We start from the raw sequence: 18,747 nt of genomic DNA, 5'->3' as shown, positions 1-18,747 counted from the left end.
TGTATAAATTGTTTGCAGTGTTATGTAAAACTGAGTTGTGCGCTCCTTGAGAATAAATACGCATTTGCTATGGCTTGCCTTATCACTGCCCATCTCTTGGATATCAATATTCACAACAAGATGCTGTGATGCAAAGCTGTGCGTGTGACACTTTGACCACGCTGAATTCATTAACTAGAAAAGAACCAGCACTAGAGATGACAATGAGCTATGAAGGTAAAAGCCAGAAGCCCCTGAAAGCGAAGCTGCAAGCAAAACTTTGCGAATAGAAACTGCTATATGTAGCCTGCCAGTGTACACGATGCCACTTTTCTCAGCAAACCGTTTCTTAAATAGCTGAATAGAGCTGTGTAGAGCACAGAAACATGACGCACTGCTGATCATTTCAAATGATAGCCACTATGAGAGTTTTTGAAAAGCATGAAAATGAGGCATGTGATCAGACTGCTCTTGCACAAGCCTCAGTGGAAATAACGGAGCATAAGGCTGCTAAAACATATTGTGCCATTTGCAGTGATACTTAGCACAAAACAGCAGTGAAACATACCAGGCTCTCACGAGAAGACCTGTGTGTGCCAATATGCACTCTGCACAATACTGTGCTCGCTGCTTGCCACAAGTCCATGTACACTCGCTCAAACGTTTATGAAACATGACTTTGGCAATGAATTATAATTCCTTGGCATATAGGATGCATAGCTTGAGATTCAATGATGCACTCTGTAAATTGCACACTAAGAATTAAGCTCCATTTATCTATTCCAATGTCATGCACAAAGACAGTGATACTGGGTTCCATACTGTGGCTCTACAGAGCATACGAAAAGAGACTGCCACAAGTGAGGCCCCAGCGGCATGTGGGTTAAGGGTGTCATGACACGCTCCTGGCATGCAAAAAAACCGGCAACAAGATTTCCAGGCCATTCCCATTGCTGCAGAGCAGGGGAGGTCAGTAGCCAACAGCTGCTAGCCAGCGTGCCCTGTCTTGCCACTGCTGTGCATTGGCTGATCGCCAGCCATGCATGAATGTGCACACAAGCTCACCCATTTGGAGGGAACAGCAATATCCACTTTCTCAATCTGTGCTTGATCATCGCTGAGAGTTTATAACACTTTTGGACGAACGAGGCAGTAGTGTTCTATGGCGGCCTACGAATGCCAGTGTATTTATATAGCCAGGAATATTTCTGCATTTAAGCTCCAGTAAAGCGCTTTTTCCCACATGACCTGACATTGTTTGAAGCAAGCCGCTCAGCAAAATATCTGGCAAAAAAATCTGCAGTGGTTTCGCTCTAGTTAAACCTGGAGTGATGCAATAGCTACAGCTGGCTGAGTGGAACTTGCGTCGCGTGACCAACCATGTGATGAACCACGTGATCAGCCATGGCGCCACGCCGCCGGCAGCTGCTCCGCACTGCTCCGCCACCGGGTGGCGCGCCGCCACGCTGAAGGTTCGAAATGCTACCGTAATGTAGCTATCGCTACAAAACAGCTGAACACGGCAGCCCGACTTTTCCACACCCCAGAAAAAAAGTGGGGAACGGCTTAGCCAGCCCAGCCGTCATTGTTTCATGACATCATGGTGATGCGTACTCTGGTTTCCTCACTCTGGTCATCAGTAACTTGTGGCCACCATTTATTGTGTACACTATGCCTGCACTAGTGCAGCACCCTATTTACATGATGTCAACACTGCAAAAATGTTTCTCTGATGATGCATCATTTTGCACCCACCCCTCTCATCCTCTTTTGCTCCAGGATGCCCACTAACTGCACTCCACAACTGCACCCACCAATTAACTGCCTCGCAAAGTGCACTCACCAGGAAAGGTGAAATGTCCCACATGTGCAGTGCCCCGTTGGCGGTGACGAGGACTAGTCTGGTGGCTAGTGGGTCCATGCACAGTGCCACCACGTCGCCATGGTGGTGTGGCTTGCATGGCGTCGACCATGGCAGGCTCCAGAGGCGAGGCCGGGGATCTCGCATATGCCGCAGGTACAGCACCAGGTGCCCTGCAAGTGGTGTCGTCCCCGAGTATAACAATGACAATGAAGCAATTAGAGGAACTGCTTGTCCTTATGACTTCCTGTGCACCCACTGGCAGCTACGACACCTGCCGTACTAATAATTACTTTAGTCAAACCCAAAACTACAGGTTGGCAGATTCACCCCCTTGCCTCCACACCTGTTGACACTATGATCTTGTCGCTATCAAGGAATGTGTGCCAAATAACAAACATGTAGTAAACATTTCAATCAAATTATCTGGCTCCTAGAACTTGCCCAGATAGCGATACTCTCCTGTGAGCAGACAGAACTGCCAATCTGCACAGTATATTGACATGCCATATTTTCACACGTCATGCTTTTGATGTCATGTCGCGTCGTACCTTTGAGTCAAACAAGAGAGGTTACACCAAACAAGTCAGCTGGTATATTGACTGCATGGCAAATCTCTCACTTATGATCTGTTTGTAACATAATTATGATTTCTGTTTGGGGGAAAGTATGGACTCATTGGCTCATCCTAATAACCAGCTTTCCCCTCTGATCATGTTGCCTACTTCTCACCTATGCAAGTGAGAACGGACCACAGAATGAGCGCAGCAGTGAAAAGATCTGGGTGCAGTAGATAGTCTGAACTGGAATGGGACAATGGAGGAGGAGAGTGTAGAACACGATTCTGGTGTGGGAACTGGCTAATGGGTGCAGTGCAGCACCAACATGCAAAGGCGCACATCGGCATAAAGATATTGTTAGACTATACGTGGCAAAAGTTACCGATATATCCTTCCAATGGCTTTGGCACAGACACATGTTCACACACCATGCTTGCCCATAACTACAATGATCTAATTAAGGCAGGCACACAAAGTAGAATTACTTGGCAGATCGTACAATCATCTGGCCAACACCATATATGCCTTGAATGACTAAGCAGCGTTCGACATGTACAATTAAGAATGCCTCAAATAATTAAGCAAATAATATGGCTTAACTGTGGAGAATTTTCGCCAGTCGAATGTAAGGTGACAGACAATCACGGCTAATTTTTTTTTTTTCGGATGTTACAACAATGTGGAACTTCACTGTACTCTCCAAGTACACCAGCAACAATTTCAACCATCTATAACACCCATCGGTACTAGAGTGCGGTACCTAATTCGCACACCTGTCCCTAACTCTTAAGCTTTGCTGCATCACTCGCAGTAAAAATGTAGTCAGAACACTGCGCAGAGCCAAATCAATGGGCTAGATTTTCCTGATGTTTCGAGGCATCCTAGTACCACTAGTACTTTTGGCTCACAAACAGCAAAAGTAAACTAATGCATCAAAAAATGTCGTTACGTAACAGCAAATAACAGGACGTAAATTCTCACCATTACTGCAGACGAGGGCCAAGATCTGCCAGTCCGCTTGTTCGGCGAACGAAGACAAAACCACCGACGGTCGCACCCCATCTTGACGACGAGTGGCTGACAGGGACAGCAGTCGCGTCGTCTCAAACAATTGGAACATCTTTTTTTTTACCTTCTTAAGAGTGCGTTCAGCGTATCGTCATTGGTCTTCGCGATGCGTTCGACGTAGGAACACGTAGGAGACACATCTCCCCTACATATATCGACTTCATGGGTTGTGGAAAAGCCAGCTTTCAGGTGAAACCAAAAGTAAGTGCGCTGCCTTCAGTGCGGGCACAGATACAAGATCGAGAGCGACTGCAACTTTTTTTTTTACCTCGTACACTAACGTAGTCTCGTTACACAATGCATGGCCATTTTGAAGCCAAAGTTTTCTAGTTATGGAGGGCTAAATCTACGCACCGACTACTGCACCATTCGCACGTAGTAGCTCTATGATTCGCACAGCACAAGTAACACAAGCTGAGGCTAACAACAACAAAAGCGGCGTGACAGTGTTGCTGAACAGGACGAGCGCTTTGTGCCTAAAGACGTCATGCGGTCAACACTCAGCCGCTGCTCGTGATTTGTAGCGCTGTGGGTTACAACTCGTTACTGTCTGTTTTCGTAAGCAAGACCATCTGAAATTCAAGCAGTTTTGTAATGGGCCATCAGCGATGCACTGCCACTTTTTTGACGCCACTGCCGTTCCCACTCACGCCGCTGCCATCGGTCACATGATGTCAGTGACGTCACTTATCCCGTGATCCACGATTCGCGCCATCTTGGTTTAGTCGGTGTGTCCTTTTCTCGGCGCTCGGCAGTGCAGCGGACTGTGAAAATTTTTTCATCTCCCGTCCCGGAGTAGGGAACCCCGCTCGGCTGCGACGGCCTTCAGCCACCTTCGTCGGTGACGACCGAACTGCAAGGCCCGGCGTCCTTCGGCAGCGTCTAGGTAAATTACTCAAATGCCGTCGGCTCGGCGTCGTTTTAAGCCTAAGCTGCCGCCGAGGGCTCGTCTTCGGAACGTCGGTAGAGGTCCCACGGACGATGTGCATACGGTTGCGTCGCATACGCATCGCACCCCGGGCTCGTTCCACAGGCCCCGACTGGAACGCGTTTTGCGAACAGAGGCAGCATCTGTCAAAGCCACAGACGCGATGCGCCGTGCGTGACGACGAAGTTGGGTCTGCGCGCTGACAAATCAGCTGTTGGTGTGAAACAACCCCCCCTCCTCGCTTGCTTTTCTTTGAAGCGACGCGTCGTCCCAGGCAGCGGCTTGGCGTTGCCAAGGTTCTTTGCCCGCCTTACGGCCGCTGCATTTTCTTGGCACCTAAATCGTGGACACAGCGCGGGCGATTATCTCAATCGGCGGCCGCTGTGTTAATCGCGCCGCATCCACCCACCGAGTTTAGACAGCGTGTGCATTGTCACGAACCCGGTTCGGGGCTGCCTAGTCGTAATTGGCGGTGCTGCGACGGGCCGGCAGTGGAGGTGACAGCGTCGGCAGCCAGCCTCAACTTTCTCCCCCTCTTTTTTTTTTTCCTTTTCGTCGTTTTCGGGTCGATTTGTCGTTGGCCAGCCTACTGGCGCGCTGTCCGGTCGTGTGTGTGCTCGGGTGGCTCGACCCTGGTGCATTGCCGGGAGCCCCGAGCGACCTGTGACGCGATAAACGTGTCAAGATCACCAGTGCGTGAGTCAGTCGCAGCCCTCTCCGTTTCGCCCGGGCATGTTTTTCCGCTCTGCACTTCGCTCTGTTTTTTGCGGGCGGTCACTGAACGCGCCCGTTTCCTCCGTATGCGCATTTGGTTGACGAGAGCGTTTGTGCCACGGTGTTGGATTCTGAACCGGGCGCTGATCTGTCTGGTCTTGAGCTGTCGCCGCGTGGTGACTACCGGGTCTCGGGAAAAGTAGTCTGTCGGCGGCGCGTGCGACGTCTTCTCGGCTCCCTTGTTGCTGTGTCGTGTTGCGCCACTGGCGAGGTTGTCGCGCCGTTACAGACTTCGCTCCCGCATGGCATGACGCGGCCAGTTTCATCGCTATCGTCCCTCGGCCGCAGTGTGGGAAGTTGTGTACTATGCACGGAGTGTTTGAGTGAAGTTTCCGCCACTCTGGCTCGTGCTCGTGTCAACGCCCGAGACGAGACCTGGCGTGTCATCCTTGTTGGGCTCTTTTGTTCATGAGGCACGTTGTATAATCTCGCGATTTGCCTCCACCGAGAATTCCCACAGGTGGGCTAATCTAAATCTCCGCTGACGCAACTGAGCTGAAAGAACCGGTCTGGCCTGGTCTTTGTTCGTTAATCCCAGATAGCCGAAGCATGCAGCTTGGGGACGTTTTTGCCCTCGCCACACCTTTTTCCCCTTCTGTAATCTTTTAATTTTCTGGCCGAGTGATTAGTTCATCCTGGTGCAACCACTGCATTTATCAAGCTATTCCCCACTACTCTGACCAGTGAATTTGGGCAGTTTTCACTTTGTCGTGGCAATTCTTTCCGATCAGATTAGTGACTGCACTTTGATGTTTGCCATGCCTCTGCGTCACAATGCAACAAGGCATTGGCCCATTTCTGAAAGCTCCTCGCTTAGCTCTTTTTTGTGTACATTTGCTCGAATTGCTTCTTAATTTTGTCATAACTGTGGATTCAGTCATCCTGATTCTATGCAGATGCATGCTGCTGCCTAGAAAGTTTGGACCGTTGATTTTTTTTTAATTCACCATTGACAGTGCTTCACAGTAGGTCACAACATTGGTGTAGATGGTGAGGCATGAATTGGAATCTTGGTTGGCACCTTTGCCGCAAATATGGACTCTCGGTTGGCTCCACAACTTGTGCCAGCTGCCCTCGTTCTGTGAAACAAACCAAAGTCGACACTTCCTGTTCTCCGTCAATAGCCATACTGTCGTTTACCCATTGGTGATAACTGATGGCCTGCTTCTACGGCGGCCCAGATAAGGTAATGCGTGTACCACCCTTTTGCAGACAGCACGCATTGCCGCCTGGCAAGGGTGCCGCGTTTGAAGATGTGGTGGCTGTAGTCATAAAAAACCAATTGTAAGTTTATTTTATGACGGCTACACTGGTGCAGTTGATTAGTGTAGAGGGAACTGCCTGCGCAAAGGAAGCCCTTTCGTCTTAGTCGACAGTGGTGCTGAGGAAATGCAATTCATGCAAGCAAGATGTGCCCAGGATCTGAGTTTTGCAAGGAAGTCTTCTGCAACAGTTAGCCAACATTTCGCTTATGTGCTGTGCAAGGTTGCAGTTAACGCTATGTGGTAGGTCCAGTACCCTGGGATGGCACACGAAGAAATGCGCATTGGGGATTCATTTCGGAAAATATGTGGTAATACTTTTTTGGTGCCCCCCCCTGTATGTCAAAATCATGCACATATAGATCTTGCTTCCTTCCTTCAGATTGCATTGTGGCAATACCAGTAACCTGTTAGCTGCCTACTCGATGATTCCATTGCACCTGCATGGTTGCAACATAGTTTTACAGCCTGGTTTGGTTTTCTCTCTCTGTGCCTAGTTGCTCTTGATGTGATTCACTGTTGCCTGTGTTACCTCACCTAGCAGAAACATTGAGAAATAGCAAGTCAGGGATTGTATTGTTTTCTCAGTGTAGAATGTCTGGTTCATTGCACACTTGTTGGTCATAGTGGTGAAGGTGGCTGTACTCTTTGTACTATTATTGGACATGTAACGCCTGTAATGCAAGCAGCACAAGCAATACAACTCTGCTGCTTGACCCACTGGACCGACGCGGATGACTGGCCGCGGCCGTGGTAGCTGTGCGACATCTGAAAGAATCTAACCAATAGCCATCTGACATACGCAGATGCATGACACGGAGAGTGCAAGTTTCAAAAAGTCTCTGGAAAGGGCTGGCCAACTTTTGCACATGATTATGGGTCCTCTGCCACATGTAGAAGTATTATTTGGCCCAGGTGTTTGACAACACGGTGTGGTGATTGAGCAAGTTTTTGTGCTCTCTTCAGGTGTTTTAGCACCCCTTTAAAGAATACCCCTCAGTCTTGCAACATTTCCTTTAGTGCAAATGAAAGTTGCATATGTGTACCTACAATAACGCAGCTTGCGCCCGCTTGGCGACATCAAAGGTTGTTAGTTGGCTTTCACTTGCTCTCTACGATGAAGGAACTGCCACCACCACTGCTGCCACAGGTGTAGCCCTCTTGTTCACTCTGCAAGGATGATCCTTGCAGGATTGGTTGCCACACACCAGCCCCATGCTTTGTTTCATAGGTAGTGTTCAACACTGCCAAAGCTAGCATGACTATTCTACACTTGCTGGGTACATTTGTACCAAAAAAAGTTTGCGATCAGAGCTAAGTAGGGAACTCAGTTTGTTAAATCAGAGGGACTAATAACTGAGCTCTAGGCTTCTTTTATTAATAGTCTAGTAGTCTTGAAGCCAGCAGGCTAGCACACGCAGGCTAAAGGCCAAGACAATCGGTGGTACCCATAGGATTGCGTCGGCATGCAACCTGGCAGGTGGCAGTTAAATTAATGATCAGTCGCTCACGAAGAGCAACCTGGATCGCGCAAATTCCACCTGTAGCAGTAGCTGCTATCCCAGGGCAGTGGCTTACCGCTTAACCACTGCGCCAGGAGTGGTATGAGGACTACCAGGGATCTATGAATGTTAATGCACCCAGTATGATGCTCCCGCACAGGGCATCTTGAGTGTCCAGGCAAGTCCGGCATTTGTCAGCATTGGTCTTTTAATGTAATAGCATTTGGGTTGTCGTTACCTGAAAAATTTCCAGCTTTTGTGTGACGAAATTCTCTGATTGGTCCAGAGAGTCGTGATATAAGTAGTACCGCCAAATTTGAAAATCTGAGGACGAATTTTTGAGTACTTTCATTGGATTATCATATGGGAATATACTAATCCGACCTAATAATCCACCCGAATTCATTTCCTTGGGTGGGCCCCAAGTTTCAAATGCTACTGCATTTTTTTTCGGAAGGCTCCCCAAGTTATTGCACTGTTGTTTCACTAGGTTATAAAGCTCAGTATGTGGCTCAGAAATCAGTGTCAAGTGTTAACCTTTAAGTTGTGCATACTCTTAGCTGTAGGCTTCAAATTATGTTGCACATGTGCTCCTTGTGTTTGATCATCCGGTGCGGCCATGCACAGATGAGTTTAATGTGGGCATGCAACAGCTGCGTGCTTGCTGCTTGTGCTGTTCATACTCATACCACCTGTGCTGCTGTACAACTGAGAATGCTTGTCGCAGCATTCCTGTCACCTCCCTGCTCATGACTGTACTTCCTGGAAGCCACCTGGAGCGTTGTGGCACCCTGCGTGTTGATTTCGGCGGCAGTTGAGTTAATCCTCTCGGCAGTCACTGGCAAAGGGGTGGAGGGGCCAATATGCCCACTGCACTGTGAGGATAGCAGTGCTGTGTTGTGTAATTGGCATACTTAAATACGGGGAGATTATTTTTCCTTCAAAATATATGCGGAAACTGGTCATATCTGCCTGTGATGTCCACCAGAGGCGGTCTTCTTGTAGTGACCAGGCACAATCTCGACGATTGGTTTCATTTGCCTCACCCAGTTCATGCAACACCCATTGTTAATACCTCTCTGCATCAGGCTGCAGAGGTGTCTGAGGGTCTTTTTATGTTTTATGTATTTCTAGGTAAGGCTTGCATCAAGCTTTGTGCTATGAGCTTGCATTGATTTTTGATACTTAAGAATTGTCCACAGTAACCACAAGCATGCCGTTGAGTAGTCAAGCAAGCCTAATAGTGCCTAGGCGATGGCTTATGTTGCTAGGACCGTTCTGTAGTTTGTTCTGGAGTGCATTTTTGGTGAACTGTGGCTCTGGGAAGGCTGCGACCTTTTGGCAATAAGAGGTATGCCTGTCTTCACTGTGCTGCATTTTCTCAGTGTTTTTCTCTTTTTTTCTTTCGCAGATTCACAATGTCGTCCAGAAAGAAGGTGCTACTTAAGGTCATCATCCTTGGGGAAAGCGGGTATGTCTTGGCTTCTCTCCACAAGTCTGCCCAAGGTGCTCATGAGCCAAGTTGATTTACTTGCTCAACAGACCTCTGCCCCCATTATGTTCTTACAATTGACTCATTGCTGGGCTGACTGCTCGAGCACCATGAGTGGCAATGTCCTGCACTTTGTTTTGTCATAATGTTTTTCTTTGTTTTGACTTGGTAGTTTTAAGGCTCCCGTTCAGTAGAAAGTCCACCCTCGGTGTTGTGAGTGAAAAAGCAGGTGGCCTGCCACCTAGTTCACCGTGGTGTGGAGGGCACGCTGGAAATGCGCATGGCAAAAACATTCACAAATGGCCCTGGTCCTCCACATCCTTGCTCGGCCGAAGTGGGGAAACGGCACGCTCCCGCGAAGTTCTCAGTAGGCATCGATTTTGGGGTTCACTTTGCTGCCCTATCAAAAAGAGGCAAGCATTCCAGGATAATTTTGGTGCGAAAGCACTGTCCAGCGGGTAAACTCCGAGCAAGATCTTAGTGGGTTTGTGCAGATTGAAATAGATAGAAATAAATCAAATATCTGCGACTGGGATACAAACCCACAGCTGCGCGAACAGTTACAGATCTTGCTTCGCTGACTACTGCATGAGAGCTCTAGGCTATCGCCGTAGCCGAACATGTCTTGTTAAATTGCAGCACTCTCATGCTCCGCATTGTACATTGTCTTCTTCATCGACTAATACTACTCTCAAACATGTTCACCTTTTGAGCTATGTGGCGGCAGTGACAGATGTGCACTGCATGCATTGGCGTGGACAACGCTGTGGCAGAAACACTGCAGTTGGCATTGACAGCATTGCTGCAGAAAAGCGGCACTGGAGCATAGGGCACTGGCGTACGTTGGGTAAACTGGCTTCCTGGGTCAATGGACACCTCAGTTGCGCTTTCAGGTACCTGGCGGTGGTGTCCACCTGCAAAAACTGTGCTTTCGCACTAATTTCTTACTCAGCAATGCTAAACCGCTAGTCGTTTTTTCGTTTGGTTGTTCGTGCTTCCGCGTAAGACTGCTTGTTAATGTCGGGACCTTGCAACCATACGTACATCGGGGATAAATTTTACTGCAGCATAGTCTTTTGACGCCCGCTTCATCGCGGATACATCGTGCTGAAATCAAGGTTGAGTGTGTAGGGACTTGCCCTGCAGCCCCCTGAGTTTGCTTTCCCGCGAGGCACCGTGCAGCGGCAGTCTCACCTCGAGACTGAGCGCATTCCCTTGTCAGTTACATTAACTGGCAAGAGAGGGCGCCAGCATCGCTGCGCGCGAGACTGCCAAAGCCCGCGCGCGGGAGAGGGGGCTTCGGCTGGGATCGTCGGCCTGAGCGGACGCGTTGCTCGTGGCTCCGCTCTTTGCTGGCGGGGCGAGGAAGCGACGGGGAGACAGGCTCCCGTACTCGTCCCATCCGGCCTGCGGAGTTTATATCCCTTGCCCTAGTGCGGGCGAACATTCGCTCGGAACCTTGCTGGTGAGTCGGACGGCCTCGATTCATTAGCGTACCTTGTTGCTAGCTGGTGTTATTGTTGCTGTAGCAATAAATGCCTGTTTGTGTCAGCCAATGTGTCGTTCCTTTGTTCCCTCGGAGCAAGGCCCGCCGTGGTTGGCGTGCGCTCGGTAGCGTACGCGATCACGGGGTGGGGTCCGGGCGGCTTTCCGTGTCAGCCGCGATTGAGTGGGGAGAACGTACTTATCTCCCCAGTCAACCCCACAAGTTATATTTGTTTTTATAGCTTTCGAGCTTTCCTATTAACATTGTGTATGGTACAAAACTGAGACATTTTGTTTACTGCTTCGGCTGTGCTCTAACTTGCTTCCTGCTGTCTTAATCTCTGCAAATTAACTTGATTGGTCCCTTCTGAAAATAGTCTGTGCAAGGTTTGAGTAGTGAAGATTACCATTTGAAGAAAGGTCAATCTTTTTTTTTTTTTTAAGGTGACGAGCGAGGTACAATATTCAAGACAGATGCATGCCCGCACTGCATGCAGTGTTCTCAGTACACCTGTTAAATTCCTTCAGTTCACTGTTCACCTGTATGCTTTGAGCTGCAGGGTCCTCAACAGTGTGTATTTGCAGCCTCTGGGAATTTGCCAGAACAAGCTTCAGAGCTACGAGATGAACAAGCTGAACGTGTTTAACAGTAGCATTTCATGACAAGAGTCACTGTTGGCAGCATCGTTCGTGTGCTGAATCTACATTCAGCTCGTTTGAGGGTATAAAAGAACAGTCACTGGTGTAAAGTGCTTGGCAACTTCACAAGCAGCTAGGTCTTTGATAAGTGAAGTGGTTATAGTGGCAGAGGGCCGTGCAGGGCAAGTGAAACAAATGTCAAGCACCACAGGGGTTGGCCTTTGTGCAGCTCTCTACATGAGGCATTCCGCACACTGTAGCAATTTGTTCCCGCTTCCTCAGTGTAATTGTAACTACTGCAGCAGCCAACAACTTGGGCAGTCTTGACTTGTACATTTGGCAGTGTCCCTTGATATCTGTTAACCTGTGCTTATAAGTGGTCACATTATGTCTGGAGCCACAGCTGTTATTTCAGTGAACATTCATTCAGTGTACTTAGGGGAAGCCAGAGCAGTCAGTTGCTTGTGAACTGATAGCTTATGCAGTGTAGCATGACATACCGTAGTTGATAAGCATGTGTTACTGAGCACAAATTGCTGGGATGTAGGAAGAAGGAATTCCACACTGCAGTGCAGTGGACCCATTGATAAGAGAATAGTATCACACATGCATATTTACATGGGAAAGACGAGAGCAGGTTGCAGTGAAGTGAATGTGAAACGTTTAGATGCATGCAAGCTGGTTCTACTTGTTTTATTTCGACTTGGAAGCCCCGAACAAGCACGGCTGCCCACTGGGAGTACGTAGCTACAGCTGCGTAAAGGAAGGGAGCTCTTGCTATTGGTAATCGAAAACATGACGAACTGCATTTGCCGTTTCCAAAGTTTGTGTAGCTTTCACTGTCCTTGCATGCGCTGATGTGCTCCCATTGTTCCATTGCAAAAAGCTGGACACTTTTCATTTGTGTGTGGTCCTTGCATAGTCTGGCCTCTAGAAACTATTGGCACGATTGTCAGTGACAGAGCCTGTATTCATTTTCTGGTCTGGGTCCTGAACCCTGTTTCTTCCCCTTTGTGTGTTCATGTGCAGGGTAGGCAAGACGTCTCTGATGAACCAGTATGTGAACAAGAAGTTCAGCAATCAGTACAAGGCCACGATTGGGGCCGACTTTCTCACCAAGGAAGTGATGGTTGACGACAGGCTCGTCACCATGCAGGTGGGTGTTAGCCGTGTGGGCATTTGGCGCTGCTTGGAGCTCGGGCCAGGAGGTGGCGACCTCGAATTTTAATCCGAAGAGACTGCTTTGAGTGCATTTGATTGTCACAGTGAGTTAACTGTTTCGAGCCTCTCACTGGAAGTAAAGCTGTGAGGGAATGTTGTTTGACAATTGTGCCTGTTCGTAAAATTTGTACAACAAAACGATGATGCCCTCACTTGAGAGAGTATGCAGTGGGTTTATGCATACTGTACGCCGCGAGCACCCACTATAAGCCAATACAACGGTTTACATGTGACTTTTTTGTGTGTGTGCGTAAGAAGCTGAGGGAGCAAAGGTTTTGGCTTTAATCAGGGCAGGCTTGCAAAGGCTGGCCATGTTTCTTGCAATTGCTAGGATTTTTTGTTGTGAGCTACGAGTTTTGGAATGTGGTGGTACTTACTGCTAAGTAATGTTCCTTTCATAGGAACCAGAGTGATGGCCAAAGAATTGTCTGGCTGAGCTTGTGGTCCCTGTGCACTTTGTATGTACTGTCATGACAGTGAGTGCTGTGGTTTGCTACATTGTGGGGCCCTGCAGAGCGCTGTCCTTCCATCTTGCACCTTACCTTCTCTGGCTGCCAACCAGTGTGCTCTTCCAGTTTTTTCATGTAGCATTTTGCTGCCAAGGCAGCAGTGCTTTCATCCAAAGCTGGTATTATTGTGCTCTTGTGCATGAAATGCTTCGTTCAGGGGCTTTTGAATCATAGCAGTTCAGTCAACTTGAGGAGGGCATATAATGTGCTTCTGCATATGTGAACTGTGCTCCTGAACCCTCATAGCTGACTAAACGCGTGTGTGTGTGAGGACAGTTAAGTTATTGATGTCAGCTGTCATCATCTGAACCGCAGTTAAAACCAAGAGTTTGACAGGCATTAGCGTACTGGTACAGAACAGTGTTGACCCCTGTCCGACATGGTGCTGTACGCAGATCTGGGACACTGCGGGCCAGGAGCGGTTCCAGTCGCTGGGTGTGGCCTTCTACCGGGGCGCCGACTGCTGTGTGCTGGTGTTCGATGTCACCGTGCCGGGCAGCTTCAAGGCACTCGAGTCGTGGCGGGACGAGTTCCTCATCCAGGCCTCGCCCCGCGACCCCGAAAACTTCCCCTTTGTAGTCATTGGTAACAAGGTGGACCTGGACAACCGGGGGGTGAGCACTGGCACCATTTTCTCTCTTCCCGCCTGCATTCTCTGCTTGGCAGTGCCCGAGAAGAGCACTGCTGAGAGAATTGGGGAAGGGGAGAGCAAGCTTCAATTCACACGCACACACACACCTGGATACATGCATGGTGGAGGGCTTTCTCAAACTTTCAGTGACTGGCAAATCTTAACTGCGCAAAGTTTTAACTGTACAAATCTCTTGCACTGCATAGTCAAAGAAGTTATGAAAATTCATTCAGGCACAAGGCAGTCGCCTTCATCAAATTATACGTGTGTGTTGAACATATGAACACTGGTAGCTGCAAGCAAACAATCATGCCTAACAAGAACACTGCTGGAGAGATATGTCCCTGGTGCCCAGTAAGGGGTTTGACGAACCTGTATGTGCATTTAGTTTGCTGTCCTGGATGTCGTTTCTTGCCTTGTTAAATGCACTGCCTAATTCTTTAATGGGAGTCCAGGTGCAGGTAGTTTCAGTTAGGACATAGCTCGCATCTGTTCTGGAGTGAATAATAGTATGTGCATCTGGTTGAACAGGACAGTCATTGCATATCCCATCTGGGTGGAGTTGAGCTGGGTGATGATGCCCTTGGGTCATGTGGTGGAGACCACGTTGAGTTAGAAAGGGATGGGCTGTAGTTCTCTGCTGCCGGGTCATGTGTGGGATCAGGCTAGCAGCCTTTCTTTTCACGCTTGGCAGTGCAATATCAGCAGAGATTGTTGCTGCAGGTTGCACCACATGGCCAGCAGTTGTCTTGATCTTGTTTGTGCTCTCCTCACTGAATGCTGCACTGGCATTTGCTGTGCACAGATTGCCCACTCTGAGCTGGCTTCCCTCCATTGCAGGTGTCAACCAAGCGGGCCCAGGGCTGGTGCCAGTCCAAGAATGGCATCCCGTACTTTGAGACGAGCGCCAAGGAGGCCCTGAATGTGGAGCAGGCCTTCCAGACAGTGGCCAAGAACGCCCTCGCCCAGGAGACGGAGGTCGAACTCTACAACGAGTTCCCCGACCAGATCAAGCTCACGAACGAGCAGAAGCCGCGCAGCCAGGGCTGCTGCTAATAATGCCGCTCCTCGCGCCGCCCCCCGCCTTCCCACCTCGACGACAAGGCAACGCGCACGACCAAACAACCCAGTGCTTGCACATACTCCCACGCAGCTCCAGGCCGTCGTCCGCTGGCCTCTGGACGAGCAGGCGGCTGGCGGTTGGGGGGATGGGGCTGAGGTGGGATGGGGAGACTTTGCCAGTCTGCTCGTTTGGGCAAGCATGCGACGACCACGTCGAGTTGGCAGTGGCTTTGCCAAGGGCACGCATCTCTCGTCACCATGTCTTGGTTGCTTTGTTTTCCCTCGCCAGCCCCTCTTTTCTCAAAGCCACTTTGTGTTTCTGGACACGAGAATGAGGCAGGGTATGCGGGGAGAAGGAAAGTCTGAGGGACAGTCGCCTGCTTCGTGAAGGTGGCATGCGGCGACCGTAAGCACGCGGGGTCGAGTGAGTGAAGAATAGGTGACGTTATTTGCGGGTGGTCAACGTTGATGCTGCACATTTTTGTTGTTTTTTTCCCTCCCTTCCTCCCAACACCGCATTACATGCGTCGCCAAGCAGAGTAGGGCAAAATGCAGTAAGGTGTTTTGTTGCATTCTGTGAACTGTTCTCCAAGAACAGATGCTGCAAGCAGTGAGGTTTTGCAAACTTGTGGATGGCAAGCTGTTTTACACTGTTTGCCGTTTTTGCCCATCTGCAGTCTAGTTTGTCATCTATGACTCGGTTCAACTTGTGTTGTAGATGCTGGCAAAAAGGGGCTCTAGTGTGGTCAAGTTGTGATTAAGGTTGAATACCGCTGCTGTGCTGGGTACTTTTTTAATAGGAGCTGGCAAGCTGATGTAACCTGTTGTGAGGCACGGGTCCCGCCTTGTACACTCGAAGGTGTTGCTTTGGCACAGGCATATTAAGGGTGACAGCATTCTTTGCAGGCTGCTCATTACCAGTTTTGCAGGCAATGTATATAATAGATGCTGGAGGTTTCGTGGTTGACTTGGGAGTTTTATCGCATGAAATCTTCCTGCTACTGGGCAAAAGGGGGCTGCGAGCTTTTTTCCCTCTGCTACGCTCTCAGAAGACTGCTGCTCTTTGTATTTCCATATCGTTCTTGTCAATCTTCTCGGGACTGCGTTTGCTGCTTAGTACTTCCTTTTGGTGTTTTCGTTAACTTTATGGCTTTGAAGTGCAAAGAAAGGAGCACTAATTATTGACAATATCGCAGCATTCCTTGCTCTGCCATTTTTATAGGTGTCCTTGGCTTGCGGCTAATTGAGTGAGGCTAGTGTTCCTTCAACGTGCTTACAAATTCGTAAGCATCATTTGTCCCTGTGCCAAGGGGTGGTGCTTTTCGTTGCTTCATTCGGTCACATTGGAAGGACACAGCCGTGCAAGCCTCAAATCTTAGGGTGTCTGCCAGCGCTTGTTGCGGGGCACGCAGTAGTAAAAAAAAGGGGGGGGTCCTTCTTGCACGCTTCTGGCACAGTTGGCATATCATTCTGCGTGGCAGTGGTGTTCCCAGCCTCGGTTTGTTTTTGCCCCTCACCCACTCTTATGTAAATATTGCAGATATCTCTAGCTCTCTCTGTAGGGAATGCGGAATGCTTAATAGGCAGTTGTGGGGCTCGCGTTTAACCCGAGCTTCAATTTCGGCAGTGGCACCATTTTGTTTGTTGGGCACGAAAAGACAACAGGGATGCTGTCGGCACGCAGTTTCCTAGGTCTGGGCAGGTCCGTCATGTAATTTTGCTTGAGGGCTGTAGCAGAACCATTTTCTCCACAAGTCGCGTTAGCGCTGAGTCTGAAACAGCTTTATATATATAATGTACGGGGGTCGTATCTGTGCAGAGTGTGCTTTGTTTTAGCTGAATGAGAGCTGCACTATTTTTTTAGGGAGACGACGGATGTGTGTGCGCTGGTGGTTACTAATTTTAAGCCCTCGTTCCCACTGTTGATGACATCTTTATTTTTTTATGCCTAGTTTATTCTGGCCTGTGTTGCTACACTCTGCCACAAGTGACTTTGCCCACCCCTTCCCCATTTTTTTGTTTGAACCGTCAGCTCCTCGTCATGGCATGTTACAAGATTTTCTTTGCTGTTTGAGAGAATGTGTAGACCTTTTTTTATGAATAAATATGCAGTATCTACACTGTACTCAACTGAACAAGTAGCCTCAAATGCTTGCATACAAGAACTATTTGTTGTATAAATACCATATCAGAGGGTAGTGTATCCTGGCATATCAGTCATGAATTCCACCATCTGGAATGTTAAAGATCTCCCTATGAACAGTACTGTTTGTTCTCTACTTGGAAGTATGTAATCGCTATGATATTGTGGGCTTCAAGATGTCTGTGCGTGCCACTGCAGTGGCTCAGTGGTTAATGGTGCTCTGCTGGTGACCCGAAAGGTGCAGGTTCGATCTCTGCTGTGGCGGTCTCATTTCGATGGAGGCGACATGCTAAAGGCCCGTGTACTGTGCAATGTTGGTGCACATAACCCCAGGTGGTCAAAATTTCCGGAGCCCTTCATTACGGCATCCCTTGTAGCCAGAGTCAGTTGGGGACGTTAAACTCGCTGCGCAATTGGCGTTTATTTGTACTGTTCTTTTCTCTGAGAGGAGAAAAACACCTTCTGCAACCTGATAGCAACTGTGACATCATGCTAACATAATAGCAGGGCTCTGAAACTTTGCAATGTGGCCTGCAAAATGGCAATTCCACATACAGGCTAGGCAGCATACTAAATCTGTCTTCATGCTTTTGATGAGTGTTGAAGGCTGGAAGGGACTGTGGAAGTTTCTTGTTCCTTTGCAAGGTACTGTAGTAGTTTTGGAACACTTTTTTTTAATGGGTGGAGGCACGCTTGTTAGATTTTTGGAACGCGTGGTCTTTAATTTCTCCTATCAAGTAGCGGCCTTTTAAGAATGGTGCCTTTGCCTTTCCATGACTCACCGTACCTTCAGCAATTTTACTCGACCACTGGCTCTTCCAATTATAATGTAGTGGGCTAGATGCCGTAACTGTTAATGCGTCCAATCTCAACGCCTCTGCTCTGTGCGCAGAGGAGGCTGCGTAAGCCCTCCCTATTAGAGCCTTTGGAGCATGCTGGGTGTTGCCACCATCTCCACGTTTTCAGTCTCCACTCTTGTGAATTTTTAAACAGTTCAAGTTTTGTTAAATACCTGTTTGGGAGTTTCGACACAGTACAAAAAGGCAGGCAGAAATTTTCACCCTTTAATGCTTCTGTTCCAAGGATTGCGTTGCTGTCTTGCACAGCTCTTAAAGTGTGAACTGGTAAACTTCCAATTTGGGTAGTGCATATGTGTGACTTAGCAGAGTCGAAACTGTCACGGTTAAGCCACGTGCACACATGAAGGATGGAGCAAGCCACTTCCAGTTGGCTTTTTGCATGCATGGCTTCCCTGCTACATTTGTCAATGGACAACCTATCTAGGTTAGGGGTCTCAAACTCTGGTGGCATATGGCCTCCTTGCCTCATAGTTTAAATCCTTTTTCCTGATGCCCCATGCAAGTGGCACCTATTTTTCATCGGCAACGTGCCTCTTTATGGCTTTTCACTTTGAGGCCGGCCATTTGAATGGTCGTATTTCCTGTGCAAATAAAGGGGTAGTAACCCGCACCATTCTTAAAGGTATATAGACATCAAATTTGCGCTTGCGTGTTTAGTCTTTTCAAAATGATGTATTAAATATATTAGTATACAGTGATCACCCCGTAGTATTCCCTTATGACAGCTAGAAGAAATTGCAGTTGAATTTCTTCTTGATGCTGCTGTGCTCT

General features: G+C 48.6%; 2 protein-coding genes across 3 annotated transcripts in view; one reads left to right on the top strand and one right to left on the bottom strand.

Moving 5' to 3' along the window:
- The window catches only part of LOC144106462 (uncharacterized), an 84,520-nt gene extending 80,613 nt beyond the window's left edge, over positions 1-3,907 (bottom strand). Inside the window, exons 1-2 of the mRNA XM_077639278.1 lie at positions 3,382-3,907; positions 1,823-2,013 (exon numbers count right to left, since the gene is read on the bottom strand). Of these exons, the coding sequence (XP_077495404.1) occupies positions 1,823-2,013; positions 3,382-3,520 (330 nt within the window). The 5' untranslated portion in view covers positions 3,521-3,907. The remainder of the gene's footprint in view (positions 1-1,822; positions 2,014-3,381) is intronic.
- A 257-nt stretch (positions 3,908-4,164) lies between these two features.
- Rab7 (RAS oncogene family member Rab7) lies at positions 4,165-17,111 on the top strand. Of its 2 annotated transcripts, none has more exons than XM_077639279.1 (5): positions 4,165-4,354; positions 9,346-9,405; positions 12,580-12,706; positions 13,676-13,894; positions 14,752-17,111. In XM_077639279.1, exons 2-5 carry the CDS (start codon positions 9,353-9,355, stop codon positions 14,965-14,967), a joined length of 615 nt encoding a protein of 204 aa, XP_077495405.1. In that variant the 5' UTR covers positions 4,165-4,354; positions 9,346-9,352; the 3' UTR covers positions 14,968-17,111. The 2 variants fall into 2 exon arrangements, with proteins under 2 accessions (XP_077495405.1, XP_077495406.1); XM_077639280.1 differs by lacking the exon at positions 4,165-4,354 and adding an exon at positions 5,156-5,630.
- The last annotated feature ends 1,636 nt before the right edge of the window (positions 17,112-18,747 follow it).

This window comes from Amblyomma americanum, chromosome 10, assembly GCF_052857255.1.
Source record: "Amblyomma americanum isolate KBUSLIRL-KWMA chromosome 10, ASM5285725v1, whole genome shotgun sequence".
In the NCBI taxonomy this organism is placed as follows: Eukaryota; Metazoa; Arthropoda; class Arachnida; order Ixodida; family Ixodidae; genus Amblyomma; species Amblyomma americanum.
The sequence above is the reverse complement of the archived record's forward strand: the minus strand, read 5'-3'. Positions and strand labels throughout refer to the sequence as shown.

Coding starts and splice junctions, on each gene's coding strand:
- Rab7 (XM_077639279.1), top strand. CDS start 9,353: ATGTCGTCCAGAAAGAAGGTGCTACTTAAGGTCATCATCCTTGGGGAA. Junction 9,406..12,579: donor ATCATCCTTGGGGAAAGCGG/GTATGTCTTGGC, acceptor GTTCATGTGCAG/GGTAGGCAAGACGTCTCTGA. Junction 12,707..13,675: donor ACAGGCTCGTCACCATGCAG/GTGGGTGTTAGC, acceptor TGCTGTACGCAG/ATCTGGGACACTGCGGGCCA.